We start from the raw sequence: 15,082 nt of genomic DNA, 5'->3' as shown, positions 1-15,082 counted from the left end.
TCTGTCCATTTGCTTTAGTAATGGTCTGACACTCTGCAAAAGATCCCCACGATTACATTTGCTCGAATTACAAAAGAGAAGGCACTGAAGGGCTGTCTATTCAAGAAGTGAACGGAACCCTGCCAAAATGGGATCCATTTGCCATTTCACTTATTCTGCTTTAAGTTCTTTGATGTAAGAGTTTGAAAGTATATATGTGTGTGTGTGTGTGTGTGTGTGTGTGTGTGTGTGTGTGTGTGTGTTTGTGTTTGTGTGTGTGTGTGTGAGTGCAAGTTCCTGTTGGCTTTGACAGCTGCAGGAAAGATAATGCTTTCTTTGTGAGTGCACATCAGAGAAATGAATCATCTATTAGTCCTAAGAACCGTGTCAGCCAAAAGGACAGTGCAGACATTAACAGACAGACAGACACTACACTCATGCACACACACACCAATGCATGGAAGCACACAACACTTATGCAGCCCCAAGACAGTGCACCACACCCCGGGAGGACATTGTTATTTTCTCCTTTTGCTGTTGGGCCACACACACACACACACACACACACACACACACACACACACACACACACACACACACACACACACACACACACACACACACACACACACACACACACACACACACACACACACACACACACACACACACACACTAAAGACTGGAAGACCTTCAGCCATGATATTATCTGGTCTGACTATCCTTGTGGCTTCGTGTTTCGTAGCCACATAATAAATCTCATACATTTTAAAACTCTCCAAGCCTGCTGGTGATGTGATGCTTCAAGCTTCGAGGAGAGATGGGAGAATTGGCAGAGTTGATTCATGGCATATTTCTTTTTACCACCACAAGAATAACTTGAATATGCCACAGTTTGACCTCAGATAACAGCAAGAACTTTTCTTATGTTGTTGTTTGTGCAGTTTGTTTCATGCCAAATTATAACACCCCCACTACTTGTGTGAGTGTACATATAAGCACATATCTGACCTCATTCATTCATTCATGTGTGTGTGTGTATGTGTTTTGATCTATTTGTCTGTTTGACTGCATACTATGCATTCATGTGCATATTTGCGAGGACCAGTGTATGCGTGTATGAGTGAGAAAGAAAGAGGCAGTGTGTGTGTGCGGTTTGGGGGAGGGGGCGGCTCTCACCAGTTCCAGCCGTGCTTGCTGGTCTCACAGTGCTTCTCCATAATGGCTGTGAGCCGGAGCAGGGAGAGCTTTTGCAGCAGGTTGAGCTGGGCAGCCGACTGACGGTTGATCTCCAGAGAGGCGGCAGTCACGCTCGGACGGTGCGAGTTCTGGAAGCTGTGCCAGCGGAGCTTCCTGCTGGGTCAGACAAGACGAGAGGAGTGGACACAGCATTTCATTAAGACACCACACCAGCTGGGATGCTTTTTCTACACCCCCACCTAAAAAAAAAATCCCCTTAATCCCAAGTGAATCATCCTCATAGGCCCCTAATTAAAAGCTTGATCTTTTTAAGAAACTGTGTTGGCCATGGTTGAAAGCTATGTGACGGTATGATTATTTTTTCACGAAAATGAAAAAGGGAAACTCATGCCAGTTGATGTAGTGCAAGTTTTCAGGACCGTCGTCAGAATTGACAGCTAAATCTGAAAGACTATCTGTCTGATGAAATTCTTCACTGAGTCAATGAGATGCAATGAGAGCGCAATCCGACAAATGAAGACGGTGGATTCAATTGGCTTATTGCACGCTGGTGATGCAATAAAATGACCCAGAGCATACTAAAATAGGTGTGGTATCACTGACTGAACCCTGGAGCACTTTTGCACTCAGTTGGGAGGAGAGTTGGGACAACTCTGGAAAATGCATCATTACATAGAATCTCAATAGGGTCCTAACTCCTAAACCCATTCCTGAGTCAGACTGCCCTTTTACCTGCTTGGTCTGGTGAGTGAAGCTCCGACACCAGAATCCCTCCTCTCCCTCATCTCGCCCTCTCCTTCCCCGTCATTCAGTGAGTTTCCAGTGCTGTCATAGTCACTCATGGTCGTCCCCATGTCTGACATGGACTGCTCCTCTAAGTGTGGGCTGCTGGGTATTGTAGTATCTACGACGGAGTCGTCTTGCGTGCGCGACTTGTCAAGCTGCCGTGACCACTGGTCAATGTTGTGCTGGAGTCCATGAACTTGTCTAAGAATATCATCCAGATCCAAGGTTCGTTCACCCCCACTCAGATTAAGTAACTCTTCCGAACTTCCACTGGCCTCTGGAACGTTGTCATAAACGCTGCCGATGGATGACGTGGAGTTCCGCCTTTTCCGGAACGTGGAGTCATCGTTGGAGAAGTCCTGTGAGCCGCTGCGGCTGCTCATGCTCCCCACTGAGAAGTCACCATCTTCTCCGGGCCAGCCAATGGTGTTGCCACTATCCCCAAGTGAGGTGGGACACAGGCTCTCAATAGACAGGGAGTGGGGGAATGTTCCGGGCTTGTGATCCTTGGGCAGGTGGACCAGCGGCCCTCCTTGCTGCCTATTCCTTAATGGGCCGATGCGGTCTGAGGCTTGGGGACGGGCCCAGGCGAGCTGGTAGTCCTCCAGGTAGAGGCAGGTCCGGCGAGGAACACGGGATGTGAAGTCGCGTAGTTTGCTGTGGCTGATGCTGCTCCTGCAGATGGTGTGGGCCTTCCCTGCTTTGGCCTTCAGCCCTGGCAGGCTCTCATTGGAGGTGCAGTGGAGACCTTCCGGTTGCATCTTTGCCATTGTTGCCATGTCAACTGCATCCCGTTCCTGGTCCTTTCTTCTCAACGACTCCATCCTCCGGAAGAAGGACCGCGAGCATCTTTTGGGCTTCTCTCTCGCTGGTGACACCTCCCTCTGCTTCTCCTCCTCTTCGCCATCTGCGTCCTGGTGGGCGTCGGCTGCCACTGCAACGCCACTGTTGAAGGCAGTCGCTCCCTCCGACGGGCTGGTCTCACGCGCACTCTCCACGCTCAGGCTACTATCGCTCAGCGCCGAGGTCGCAGAAGTGACTGAGGTGACCTCCAGGTTGCTGAAGTCGCTCAGTACGCTCTCGCTGCTGGCCGATGCCCTTAGAGGTCGGAGCGGGGCACCGACTCCATCGCCTGGGGAGAGCGGCCGAAGACGCGACCAGGTTTTGCTCTCGCGCTGGAAAGCCCACCTGTCGCTGATTGCACACACGTCATCCTCCTCCGAGTCCTCACTCTGCATGGCATACCAACACAGAATACACACCAGAGTTTTCATGCAAAATATGCAATAACCTACACCAACAAGCACACAAAGAAAACAAGTATGACCAGAATATTAACAGAGAAGTGTCATTAACTCACATTTACACACATGCATGCGCACATAAACACAGACAAACACACACACACACACTAAAAGGATTAAAAGCCGACATACAAGGTCAGCTGAGGGCAAACTAATTTAAAAAAAAGTAATTGAGAGGACTGTGTGACAAATCCTACAGAAACATTGGTGGCATAAGTCGTATCTGTCCATTTGGCTATGCATATCACACATAGCCAGTCTGACCAATGTCCCAAACAGTACCACCTCACCTACCTGCTTGCACTGAAAGTGAACCTCCAGTCTCATGGCAGCACACTTGTTTAGTGTCGTCAGCCTCCTATTGACAAACACACAGAAATAGGAAAACCAATCACATAACATAAACAGTGAGAACAGGTGTTGCCCCAACAATGAGATTATGAGTCCCCCTGCTGATTTAATGTGATGCAATGGCCACCTGGCAAGGGTATAATCTCTGTATAACTGAATGGCTAATTTAAAACATGTACAACTTCTCAGCATGGACTGTGAACAACCACCCAATGAGACACCATCTTTTAACAGGTAAAGCTGCGACGTGGTCACTAATGTTCCAAACATGGCGGAGACTAGATAGGATTTTAATTGTCCTAAAAGCTGATAGCTTCACTGTTGATAGACTCATAACAGCCACTGAAAACACACACATACACACACACACACAGTGTTTTCTGTCTGCAACTCACTCTGGGGAGGATAGAATAGCAATTCCTTATCTCTTCAATAGAGAGAATACCACCCTTCCCCCAGTCCAGAATGTTTTTGATTGACATCTGGAGTGCATCAAACTGGCATAAGCATCTTGGGCATGGTGCCCGACTCGAGACAAAGTACACTTCAATGTTTGATTTGGTGTCCAAATCCAAATCAGTAAAAGGACTAATTCTCTGAGCTAATTATACAAAACACACACACATGAAGGGAGGGGGAGAGAGGGAAGGGGGGTACAGAGATGGAAAGAGAAAGAAGAAAAGACCCCCATGCTTGCATGCTCATATACCAAAATGCAATCCTCTACGCTTTAAAGAGAAATGACTCAGCTAGCCCATGGGCTCCAGTAAAACCATTATCCTCATCTGTCTCCCTCTCTCTGTTTGTGTGTGTGTGTGTGTGTGTGTGTGTGTGTGCTTACAAACAGTGTTATCCCACAACCACATTGTTCCTTGTGGGAGTGTGTTACTTTGAGTTTACATGCAGGTGGGATCTTCTAGGGGATGGAAACCACCAGGATTACTTGCCTGCCCTTGCCAAACACACAGCCAAAACTGTGAAAAAGGTCCCACCGGGCACGAGCGGCTTAAGACTGTCAGACTGTCTGAATGTTTGCGTCTTATCTTAGTCACAGGCCATGTCTCCAAACGAGTGTGTGTCAACAGGCAGATTTCCCTACTCGGAATCATCCATTTATACACCAGCCAGAAACTTCCGAAAAGCTTCTTCTAAAGTCAAGCTCACAGGAAGTGCTAGTACATGGGGCATGGGGAGAGAAGAGCTAGAGAAAGAGCTATTACATGGGGCATGGGGAGAGAAGAGCTAGAGAAAGAGCTATTACATGGGGCATGGGGAGAGAAGAGCTAGAGGAAGTGCTATTACATGGGGCATGGGGAGAGAAGAGCTAGTAGAAGAGCTAGAGGAAGAGCTAGAGAAAAAACTGGCACGTGAGGCATGGGGAGAGCAGATCTAGTGTAAAAGGAGGGGAGGGGGATAACAACTGAGAGGATATACATATGCTGAATAAGTATGAATGGAATGAAGGAAAAAAGAAAGGTGGTAGAAAGGATAAGCCAAAAAAGAAAAAACATAAAAGAAAGTAAGAGAAGCTAGTGAGTTAGAGAGAAGGAGAGCAAGAGAGGCTAGTGGCTAAGGGCTCTATTGGAGTGTGTGAGCGGCGTGAAGAGCGCGACGCTCTGCCTGTTTTGTGACTGCCTACAAAATAATTCTGTTCAATCTGCGCCAGGTGACACTTCTCTGAAAGGGAACCAGAACCAATCTCACACATGAAATAAATATAGATAGCCCTTGATCCAGAATCTACATTTAAATGTAGCTACTGAGCAGTTTTTTTTCAAGGGGGACAGACACAAAGGAAGGGTTATGAAAAACCTTACGCTTGCTGTGGGCTAAGGACTGTTTTCAGAGGAGAAAGCAAAATACATACTTTTTGACCATTGTATTGTATGCAGACAATGTGTGATCTGATTTGCTAAGGTTTAGGAATGGTAGGGACTGATTAGAATTCCATTCTGCAGAGAGCTGATAGCTGCACGGAGAGCGAGCTCACTGAACTCATCACGGATGCATAATGTTATTATATGTGTTCAGTGAAAAAAGAGGCTCATCATCAGGGAGAGCATATTCTCCAGTTCCACTCTGTCACTTTTTGATATGGCATTAGGTTATCTGCTGCAGGGGGTAGGCCTATTGGGTATGATGCCCGACCCAGGAGGTGTCTGATTAGCTGGGAGGGTGAATGTAACTCAAAGAGGCAACACATCAAACCCACAAATACAAACAAAAAGGGGTAGAGAAGGAAAGAGAAGATAAGAAAGAGACCTACAGAGGTAGCGGAGGGGGGGGGGGGGGGGGGGGTGTGGGCAAGAGAGATTAAGAGTATCCTTCTAGGGGTCCTTCTAGATGTCCTTCCATACTGTTACATGACGTATGATTGGTTGGCCAGATTTTCTACTGTACAGTATAGCTTGTTTTTGTGTTGGACGACAAAAGATGTGTCCTATTAAAGTCTATTTTCTGTGAATGCCTGCATTGTTTATGGTCTTTTACACCCTCTTATCGTAGAATAGCTATTGAGATCTCCTGAATTCCCCCACCACACACTGACTCTCTCAAGAGTATCCTTCTAGATGTGTTGACCACCTTACTGTTGCATGAAGTATTACTTGGTTGGCCAGATGTTCTTATGTATAGCTTGTTTTTGTGTTGGAAGACAAAAGATGTGTCCTATTATAGTGTATTTTCTGTGAATACCTGCATTGTTTATGGTTTCTTACACCCTTTTAATCGTAGAAAAGCTATTAAAGTGTCCTGACTTACACCCCCCCCACACACACACACACACACACACACACACACACACACACACACACACACACACACGGACTGATCCCTCTCAAGACTCATATAAAGAGAATTAATTAAAAACCTGGAGCAATTACTCAACAACAGTTAGATTCTCCCCCCCCCCCCCCCCCCGAAACCTGACTTCTGCACTTTTCCTTTCATGTATTTTAAAGTTGCTTTGATGAAAGAATACATTAACAATGGGCTCCTGTCATCAGCTATTTTGTTGCTGTCTGACAAGGACCCAACGCATATTAAGATCTTGGCACTGGGGCTCACTGAGAAACGGCATAGGTAGGACAGGAGGTACACATTACAACCTATTAAACTACAGGCTATCTTAAGGTCATAGGTCTTAAGGCAATAGGTGAATTGGGTGTCTAAAATAGCACTTCCGACAAGAACTGAAAGATTATCATGCGGCTCCTCTGGTCAGCCTTAACAAATATGAATTGAATTATAAAAATCAGTAATGTATTTGTAAAGTATGTAAAGTAAATCAGGAAAATTGATTAGGTCAGGTTTTTCTTTTCTTTTCTTTATGAAAGCCTTGTTATATCCCACCTTCAAAGTGTAAATTACAACTAACTACTCACAATAACATCTGTGTCCCTTTTACCCTACAAAAGGCAGATAAATGTCTTACTAAATGGTCACACTTTATTTGGATGGGTCCCCTAGAGACAATCTACAGATGTTCAGATTATAAACAAACTATCTGTTGAAACTAGGGTTATGGGTTGGGTTTAGACAAGGTTATAAGGTGAATTACACAGACTGAACTTGAACTTGACCCAAGTTCAATCTGTTAAATCTCTGTAGACCGAGTATCCAAACAGTCGTGTTACCCATTACATACATTTATGATCTTTTTTAACCTCCGCCAAGGAGGTTATTTTTCAGTTCGGTTTGTTTGTTTGGTACCAGGATTACATAAAAACTGCCAGGCCGTTTTCATTCAACCTGGTGGACGGGTGTAGCATGGGCCAAGGAAGAGCCCATTTGAATTTTGCAGCGGATCTAAATCACAGGGGAAGATGCACAAGTTATTTCTCCCTTTTGTTACCATTGCGAGATCTTGCATTGCGAGATCTTGCTTCTCCAAGTTCCCTTCTAGTTTAGCTTTTAGACTACATCCTTGGTTTCAGTAGCAACCATATATACACGTGCATGTATTTACAAAAGCACATTTACAGGGTTCCTTGTGAATCATTGCAACAAATATATACTTTTTTCAATTGGAGATAATCAGTACTAAGGCCACGCTAGTGATTGATAGGATATTTGGAATTCCGAATGATCATGTGCCATCAGGGTTGAGGCACTGCAAGTTATACTGACAACACAAAAAAGAACTCATGCTCTTGAATGCAATTCAGGATGACAGGTCTTCAGTGCTAAAGATGCTCCAGCTAAACCCACATCATTAAGCGCGACATCCACTTTAGCCTCTGAGCTACTGGACAATGGGATTGGACATTTTGTCATTCCACACCCTCCCTCGCCTTCTCCTTCTCAACCCCCTTCCACCCTCCCCTTACCCCCAACTACCACCTCTCTTTCTCTCTGCCCTTCCTAGTCGCCTCTCCAACTGCAGTTCAAGAGCATCCGTTATACGCATGGAATAGATATTACCTGCCTCAGGTCCTATGCTTTGTGCCGTGCTTCTTTTATAAAGATGCTGAACGAGACTGAGTATCCATGAGATGGAGTGAGGGAGGGAGAGAAAGAGAGGGGTAGGGAGATACAAAGGACGGAAGAGAGGGAGGGAGAGGGACAGGGAGATACAGAGGAAGGGAGGGAGGGAGGCAGAGAGAATCAGTGAGAGAGGGAGGGCGAGAGAGAGAGAGAGAGAGAATCAGTAAGAGTGAGACAGATTTCTGGTAGTCCATTAGTTGTGATGCCCTGATCATGGCTCTTCTTCCCCCGTCCAGCCCACAGCTGTTCTAGAGGAATGAATGGCAAACTTCCCACCTGAGTAGCCTCTTCCCTGAAGAGAGCAAAGTGGCAATTATAAACCCCTGTGAAACATCTCACTGCACCCAGGATTACCTGCAGAGGGATTTGAGGGAGTCCTGGTCGAGGAATCCATGATCCTTTCTGACAGAGGCAATGTCAATGGGGAAATGCGCAGCTGCAAATTAAACAAAAGAGAGAATAATTGACTGTGAGACGGAAAAAAAGAAGAGAATGCAGGTTGTAGATACATATAAACAAAATCAAACAATTTAAACAAACAACAATTAAAGGAAACAGAGAAATATTCAAGACATGGAACGAGAAGTGCTTAAAAGAAAAGAAATGACAAGGTGCACAAGCATTTCTGTGATAATGAGATGTCCTTCAGCCTTTCAGTTAAAGCTGCTGTTTGGCACTGCCTGTCAAAAGCTGGTGTTCTTTGTGCATCATGCTCCCCCTTGGCACCTTTCACAATCACAAACAAGTCGGAGTGATGCCGGGGGCCACACTAACAATGTCCAACCCCCCCGCCCCTTCCCTTCCACTTGATGCGGAGACAAAGGCACTTTCGCCACACGATCGGCATGATGGCAGTGTCAAAGGCTTGCCACAGGTCTGGCAACCAGGTGTCATTGCAGACAACTTTCAAAAACACAAAGCGTGCCAGTTGGATTGGGGCAAGCTGCGGTTGCCAGGTGTGCGGATCTGGAGTGGACAGCCCGCAGGGCCTCCCCGCATTCCTCAAACGTCACATTTCCCTCTTTTGTCTCAGCCTGCTTCCCCTTCCCGCAGTAGAGAGACAAACACAACTGAAAAAAAAAACTAAATTTCTAGGGCCTAACTGATAGGACTGAAGTAACTTTATGGTAATAATGAACAGTGTTAAATTGAAATCTAATTTATCTTAACATTCAACTGAATTTCATTATTTGAACTGCTTATGTGTTCAAACGATGGCCACAATCCACAAAAGGACCTGTACGGTTACACATGGCCCCCATTTTTAGACACACTGCACTTAGGGCCAGATCAGCATCCAGGTTACACCTGCACGCCGGGAATTACAACAGCAAGGTTACCGAAGGATGGAAGCCTCTCAAGTGTCTTAAGACCCCCTTGATGCCCCCTCTCTCTCTCTCTCTCTCTCTCTCTCTCTCAAATACCCTATCAGCGCTCTCGAATTAAGAAACTATTTTTTTCAGCGAGTTGTGCCCTTAAAAAAGGTGCTCAAGAGTTGGCAAGGTGCCCAAATGCCCGGCTTCTGTCTTAACTTTGATTTTGTTTTACCCCCACATGAAAGCAAGAGTTCAACTCCCCTCTCGCCCTTTCTTGCTCTTGGCAACGTGTCGCTGTAAGCCGACATACTGCTCATAATTAACCAGGAGATTTGCTTGGCTCTCAAACCAGCCAAGTCAGAGATGGAGCAGGGATATTTATGGACTTCGACCTCCCCAAGCCCTTACACTGGCTTGTTAGATGTGGATAGGTACCGATGCATGGCTGTGTCGCCGTACCTACAAAAAGCTGTATGCTGTACATACATGTAGGAAGGAACTAAACGTGATCGAACAATCTTGCGATTGGTCTAAGGGCTTGACTGTTAAATGTTGATGCAATGCATGACCAGCTTGAGCCATAATCCTTGCATGCAACGCTGGGCAAAGAGCTGACAGAAAATGAACAGATCCATAAACAACCAAACAAAATCAGCGTTGTTATGGCGGCGGTTCGTTTTTTTTTGGCTTCGTCCACCTTTTGGCTGGCGTGAGGGGTGGGGGATAGGGGGTACTAGCACACGTTATGCTGGGTCATGCCTCAGGGATCCAGACCATCTGGCCACTTGTCCACATCTTTCTCAACCCACTGAGGAAAACCTCTGCTATCAAAGATTAGCCCTCTGGCAGTGACAGAACCAACAGAACCACATCTCCCTCCCTCCCTCCATTCACCTGCCAACAAACCCACAGCGCCCACAAGGAAGGCAGGAAAGTGAGTGAGAAGAAAAGAGAGGGGATGAAGAAAAAATGATGAAAGAATGAATGAATAAATGAGAGAGAGAAAGAAAGAAAGAAAGAGCGAGCAAAATAATAGATAGAATGGAATATGGGAGAGATGCAGAGCCTTTAGTCCATTCCATTTCCCATCACACTAAGCTGCAGTGCTGTCATGCAGGATAACTGACCATGTCTGCTGTTGGATGTTACACTTCACTGGCCCGAAGTCTACACTCCAAAGAGGTAGTTATAGAAAGAGAATTGGGAGGGTGAAAGTGAGTTACCTTCGTACAGCTGCACATACTGGGGAAACCCGGCTGCCCGTAACCAGTCACAGGCCTCCTTAGCCTCCAATTCTGTGAAAAAAAAGGAAAAGAGAGAAAAATGAATTCATGGGTTTCTCTCCCATTCACAAACATGCAATCTTTCATACCACCATACACACTCAATCTCTTTCTGTCTAAGTTGTGTGCGCTCGCTCTCTCACACACGCACGCACGCACGCTTTGAAGTTCTCATCAGAGCCACCTGAGAAACAATGCCTGTGAAATTTAGCCACATCTCTCCGTCTCATCCATCTCTCTACGCACAGCCTCTGTGCGCAGGTGTCAGTTTCCACAGGAAGAGCAGGTTGGTTATTACAAGGCTAATGAGATGTGCTCAGCGGGATGCAGTAGTGCACCGCGGGGCCCCAGGGCCACCGAGGCTCATCCAGCGGGCATCTGTTGATGACCGCGGCCAGCTGGCGCGGCACTGTTTGCCCCGAGTTCTGCTGCCAGCAGAGGATGGTACCAGGCCCAGCACCGTGGCTGATCCCCAAAAAAGTGCACTCAATCACACTTTTCTGATTGAAACCAACAAACACGACAACTGAGAAACTTGGAACAACATAGAGAACTACTGAGTGGGGTGCTATTGATCGTGGACGATGCTGTTGTTGTAGTCTTGGGAGGCAAAGACAAACACGTGAAAAAGGTTCAATACTGAACCCTACTATTATCCATGTCAATGTGAGCCCACCCACAGGTTAAATCTGATTAGGTACACTACTTATATCCACTCAAGTTGAAACTAAATGTATTTTTCTTGGGCGATTGATATTTGAGCTGTAGAGTTCCCCTTAACCAGTGTGTGTGTGTGTGTATCTTCAGTGCTACTATGCATCCTTGGGGAGGTGGAACAACCGGTTTGAGAGGGCTCTTGTGCTGCATTATCCCAGGCTTGATTGGGGCCCTATGGCAAAGCATTCATTTCTGTGTCCAAAGGGAAAATTGCAGCGGAAACATCTTTGATGCCAAACCCTCAGATAAGGAGAAGGGATGTCCATAGGCGTCCCAAGATTACAGCCCGACGCAAACCTCAGTTTGACAGCTAATGCCTTCTGATTATTATGGAAATTAGTTTTTAATCTGACATGGCCCAATGAGGGGCTCAGTGAGAATTAGGAGAGAAAGGGAGGGAGAAAACCCATCCCATGGCTTTCAATGGCATCCATGACAGCCTCTCTATGATTGCATTGTGAGCGTGTATAAATAAATGCTCGCATTTTGTCACCTCCAGTCAACACTTCATTCAGGGTAATTTTATGGCTGCACATCTCTCTTATGCTATAGAATAGACCTGACCGTCTGCTAATGTAAAGACACCCAGAGGAAATTACTGTATGGACCTTGCAGAGCCTCAGTAATATGCAAACAGACATAAAAGAAGGGCAATTTGCAATCCAATTACTATATAAAAAAAAATATTACCAGAACAATGATACACTGGTGGGGAAACATAGCACCCACTATCAATCATATATACTGCCGGGTCTATTGAAATGAAACATGCTGAATAACCTATCCCCTTAAGAAAGCCATTGAGCATATTTACTTCATTGCCTCCTGATTATGTAACAGCATGACTAATTCAAGTGTTCCTTAAGGCATTATGCCTTAATGTACCAATGCCTTAATGAACCATCAGGTACCCAGATGACAAGGATAAGGGTACTTCCACCGCCTCACATAACCGACAGCAAATAAACATGTACTTTGCAAAACCTCTATGAAAAGCATTTGTGCACGTCACCTGCAGTTCTACTGCACATGCTAGCAAAAACCTGCGTTTGTAACTGCTGCACACATTCAAACTTAAGTAATCCTAATAATATAGACTATCACTACATTATTGAATACATAGCAATATACTGACATTCTATTTGCAACCACACACACACCTCCTCCTCCTCCTCCTCCTCCTCCTCCTCCTCCTCCTCCTCCTCCCCTTTACGACATTCCTCAAGTCCCAGACTCCCAAAGCTTTAGCAGCACTTCCCTCCGTGAGCCTGGCGGCCTCCTCCTCCAACAGAGCTCGCTGCAGGGAAATCAGCCCTAGCTGGGGGCCTGAGAGCTCAGACTAACCGCCTGTTGGAGAGGCAATTCAAACTTGAGACAAACAAAACCAAATTGAATTGCTGTTGTTTGTGACTCTGGTCTGGCCCTCATACATAAGAAATAAATCAGATAGCATTCTTCCTTATTCTCCTGCGAATAGCCATCTCCCTCTCCCTCTCCCTCTCCCTCTCCCTCTCGACACAGAGGATGGAAAGCCCCAAACTGAGCAGCCCACCCAAGCCCACCCCTGCTCCCCCCCCAACCCCTCCACCCTCTCCCTTCCTCTCTTCCTCATTGCCTCCGACTTCACCTCCATCTGCCTCTCCAAAATAAACAGGAAGTCTTTGGATTTCGGTCATCAGAATAGGGGATGGCCCAAGACTCAACTGAATGGGCCGGGCCGCCTTTCCTCTGAATTCCTTTTAGGGAGTTTCACCGTCTACGTGCACATACTACTAAATACTGGTTGTTTGTCCTTGACTGATAGGAGTTCAAGCTTAATAAATAAATAAGTAAGGAGATTTTTCATAGTCTTGTTTAAAGATGAGTCAGTCAGTGAGAGTCAGAGACTGGACATAATGTCTTTGCTCTGGCAGCTGTAAGGTAAATGTAAGGTGTGCCAGCAGTAATATTTAACTGTTATAGGGTCTAAGTGGCTTTTGTAAAACATTTCTAAAAAGCAGCAAGGATAAACTATTATTTGTCAATATAGTTATTTATAATTATATAAAAAATATAGGTAGGAATGCAGATTGACTTTATAATAGGTCACGACCACGTCTAAAATCAGTGCAAAGCACGGCCTCTTGGGGCTTATTGCTTAAATCTATTTCATCAGCAGGTATTACATTAAAAGGTCTCGAGATAAAATATGTGACCAGAGTAGATTTAAGCAATAAGCCCCAAGAAGCCGTGCTTTGCACTGATTTTAGAACAGGTAAGGGGAGTTGTTAGGCACAACGCGAAGCAGTGCCAGTGCCAGCCGGGCTCCAGTAGTGGTGGAATAAAGACGATTTATTATGAAACTATTTGTTGCTTAAATGTAATTGTCTTTATTTAATGAAACCATATCAAATATTTGTAGTGACAATTTTAGGAAAGCAATCAGCCCCGCGAGTCAGTGTTTTGCACTGATTTAGCCAACGTCTTTCTTTCTTTCAAAAATTAAAGCACATTGAGTTGCACATGTGTATGAAATGCACTAAATAAATAAAATTGCCTTGCCTTGCCATCCGATGCGCAGTAATATGGAATGTTATCATAGAATGTTATGAGGACAACTTTATGTTATGCTGGATTTTACAACGGCATGGAACGCGATTTAGCCAATCACAATCATGGATTGGAACAATCAGTTTTAGAATTTCAGAGTAGCACCTTTTGATTAAGACGCTGGTCTCCAATCCACACTGAGCTACTGTGACATTTGTCTGGCAAGTCTCCTTGCAGGCAAGGTCACTGCGGTACATTCAAAATTGTATCAGCTACACCGATCGTAAGCCTCCCCAGAACTCCAATTTGTGCCCCCCTCTCCCTTCACTTCATCTTCCAGGAGCTTCCAGCATGACACCCCATTCTTTAGTGGGTGCCCACAGCGCAGCCAGTGCAAAAAAGAAGGCTCATGTCAATCATCTGCACAATCCACCTCACGGCAACATGCAGCTGAGGCTTTGTCCCTCTATCAAGCCAGAAACCATAACAGGGAACTGCACTACCAGGTAGTGCAAGATGGGCTGCTTCACTGGCCATATTTAAAGAAAAGCCTTGCTTTGATAAAACTCGTTTATGTAAGCAAGTCTTTACAACGGAATTTCAAAACCGATTTCCAATGACTCAATACTTCCTCAGTTGTAGCTTTGTCATTTTGTTGTATAAAAATCTCCTCTCGGTCTCTCTTTTTTCCTTTGCTGGATGCAAAAGGCATGGTATATGATGATAATGAAAGTGTACATTCATATATGAACTTCTTGCAGTAGTGGGGGCAAATTAACAGAAAACATTCATTAAAACTGAGAGGGCCACTCTCCCGCTCCATCATGGAGGCTGGAATAGTTTGAAACAGGAAGTAAAACCTGAGGTCGGCTGGCCAATCAAAGTATCCCGAGAGTCTGAGAGTTATTAGAGAATATCAGCACGTGACAACACGCTGGATTTTATGTGTATACTGTGGAAAATGCAACACACTGTATACTGTGAAGATTGCAGGCCTTTCAGTCTTCAGTAATAATTGCAAGGCATAGAATCAGACACTTTTTGAGAAAGATGTTCCTTGTGCTTATCTCTTCAAAGATAGAAAGACTGGGGGGCACTGTGGCTCAAACACGAATCCGGCCCGATGCCATTT

At 45.4% G+C, this 15,082-nt stretch overlaps 1 protein-coding gene across 4 annotated transcripts in view; it reads right to left on the bottom strand.

The window, feature by feature from the left end:
• Nucleotides 1-15,082, bottom strand: part of stard8 (StAR related lipid transfer domain containing 8) — a 43,800-nt gene that overhangs the window by 10,597 nt on the left and 18,121 nt on the right. For 3 of the 4 annotated variants that reach the window (XM_080851430.1, XM_080851433.1, XM_080851432.1), the window contains 5 exons: nucleotides 10,645-10,716; nucleotides 8,460-8,541; nucleotides 3,564-3,627; nucleotides 1,912-3,197; nucleotides 1,159-1,335 (listed from right to left, as the gene is read on the bottom strand). In XM_080851430.1, coding sequence (XP_080707556.1) covers nucleotides 1,159-1,335; nucleotides 1,912-3,197; nucleotides 3,564-3,627; nucleotides 8,460-8,541; nucleotides 10,645-10,716 — 1,681 coding nt within the window. The remainder of the gene's footprint in view (nucleotides 1-1,158; nucleotides 1,336-1,911; nucleotides 3,198-3,563; nucleotides 3,628-8,459; nucleotides 8,542-10,644; nucleotides 10,717-15,082) is intronic. The other variant, XM_080851431.1, reaches the window with a different exon arrangement.

This window comes from Sprattus sprattus, assembly GCF_963457725.1.
Source record: "Sprattus sprattus genome assembly, chromosome: 1".
NCBI classification, from domain to species: domain Eukaryota; kingdom Metazoa; phylum Chordata; class Actinopteri; order Clupeiformes; family Clupeidae; genus Sprattus; species Sprattus sprattus.
This window is presented reverse-complemented; position numbering and strand designations above follow the sequence as displayed.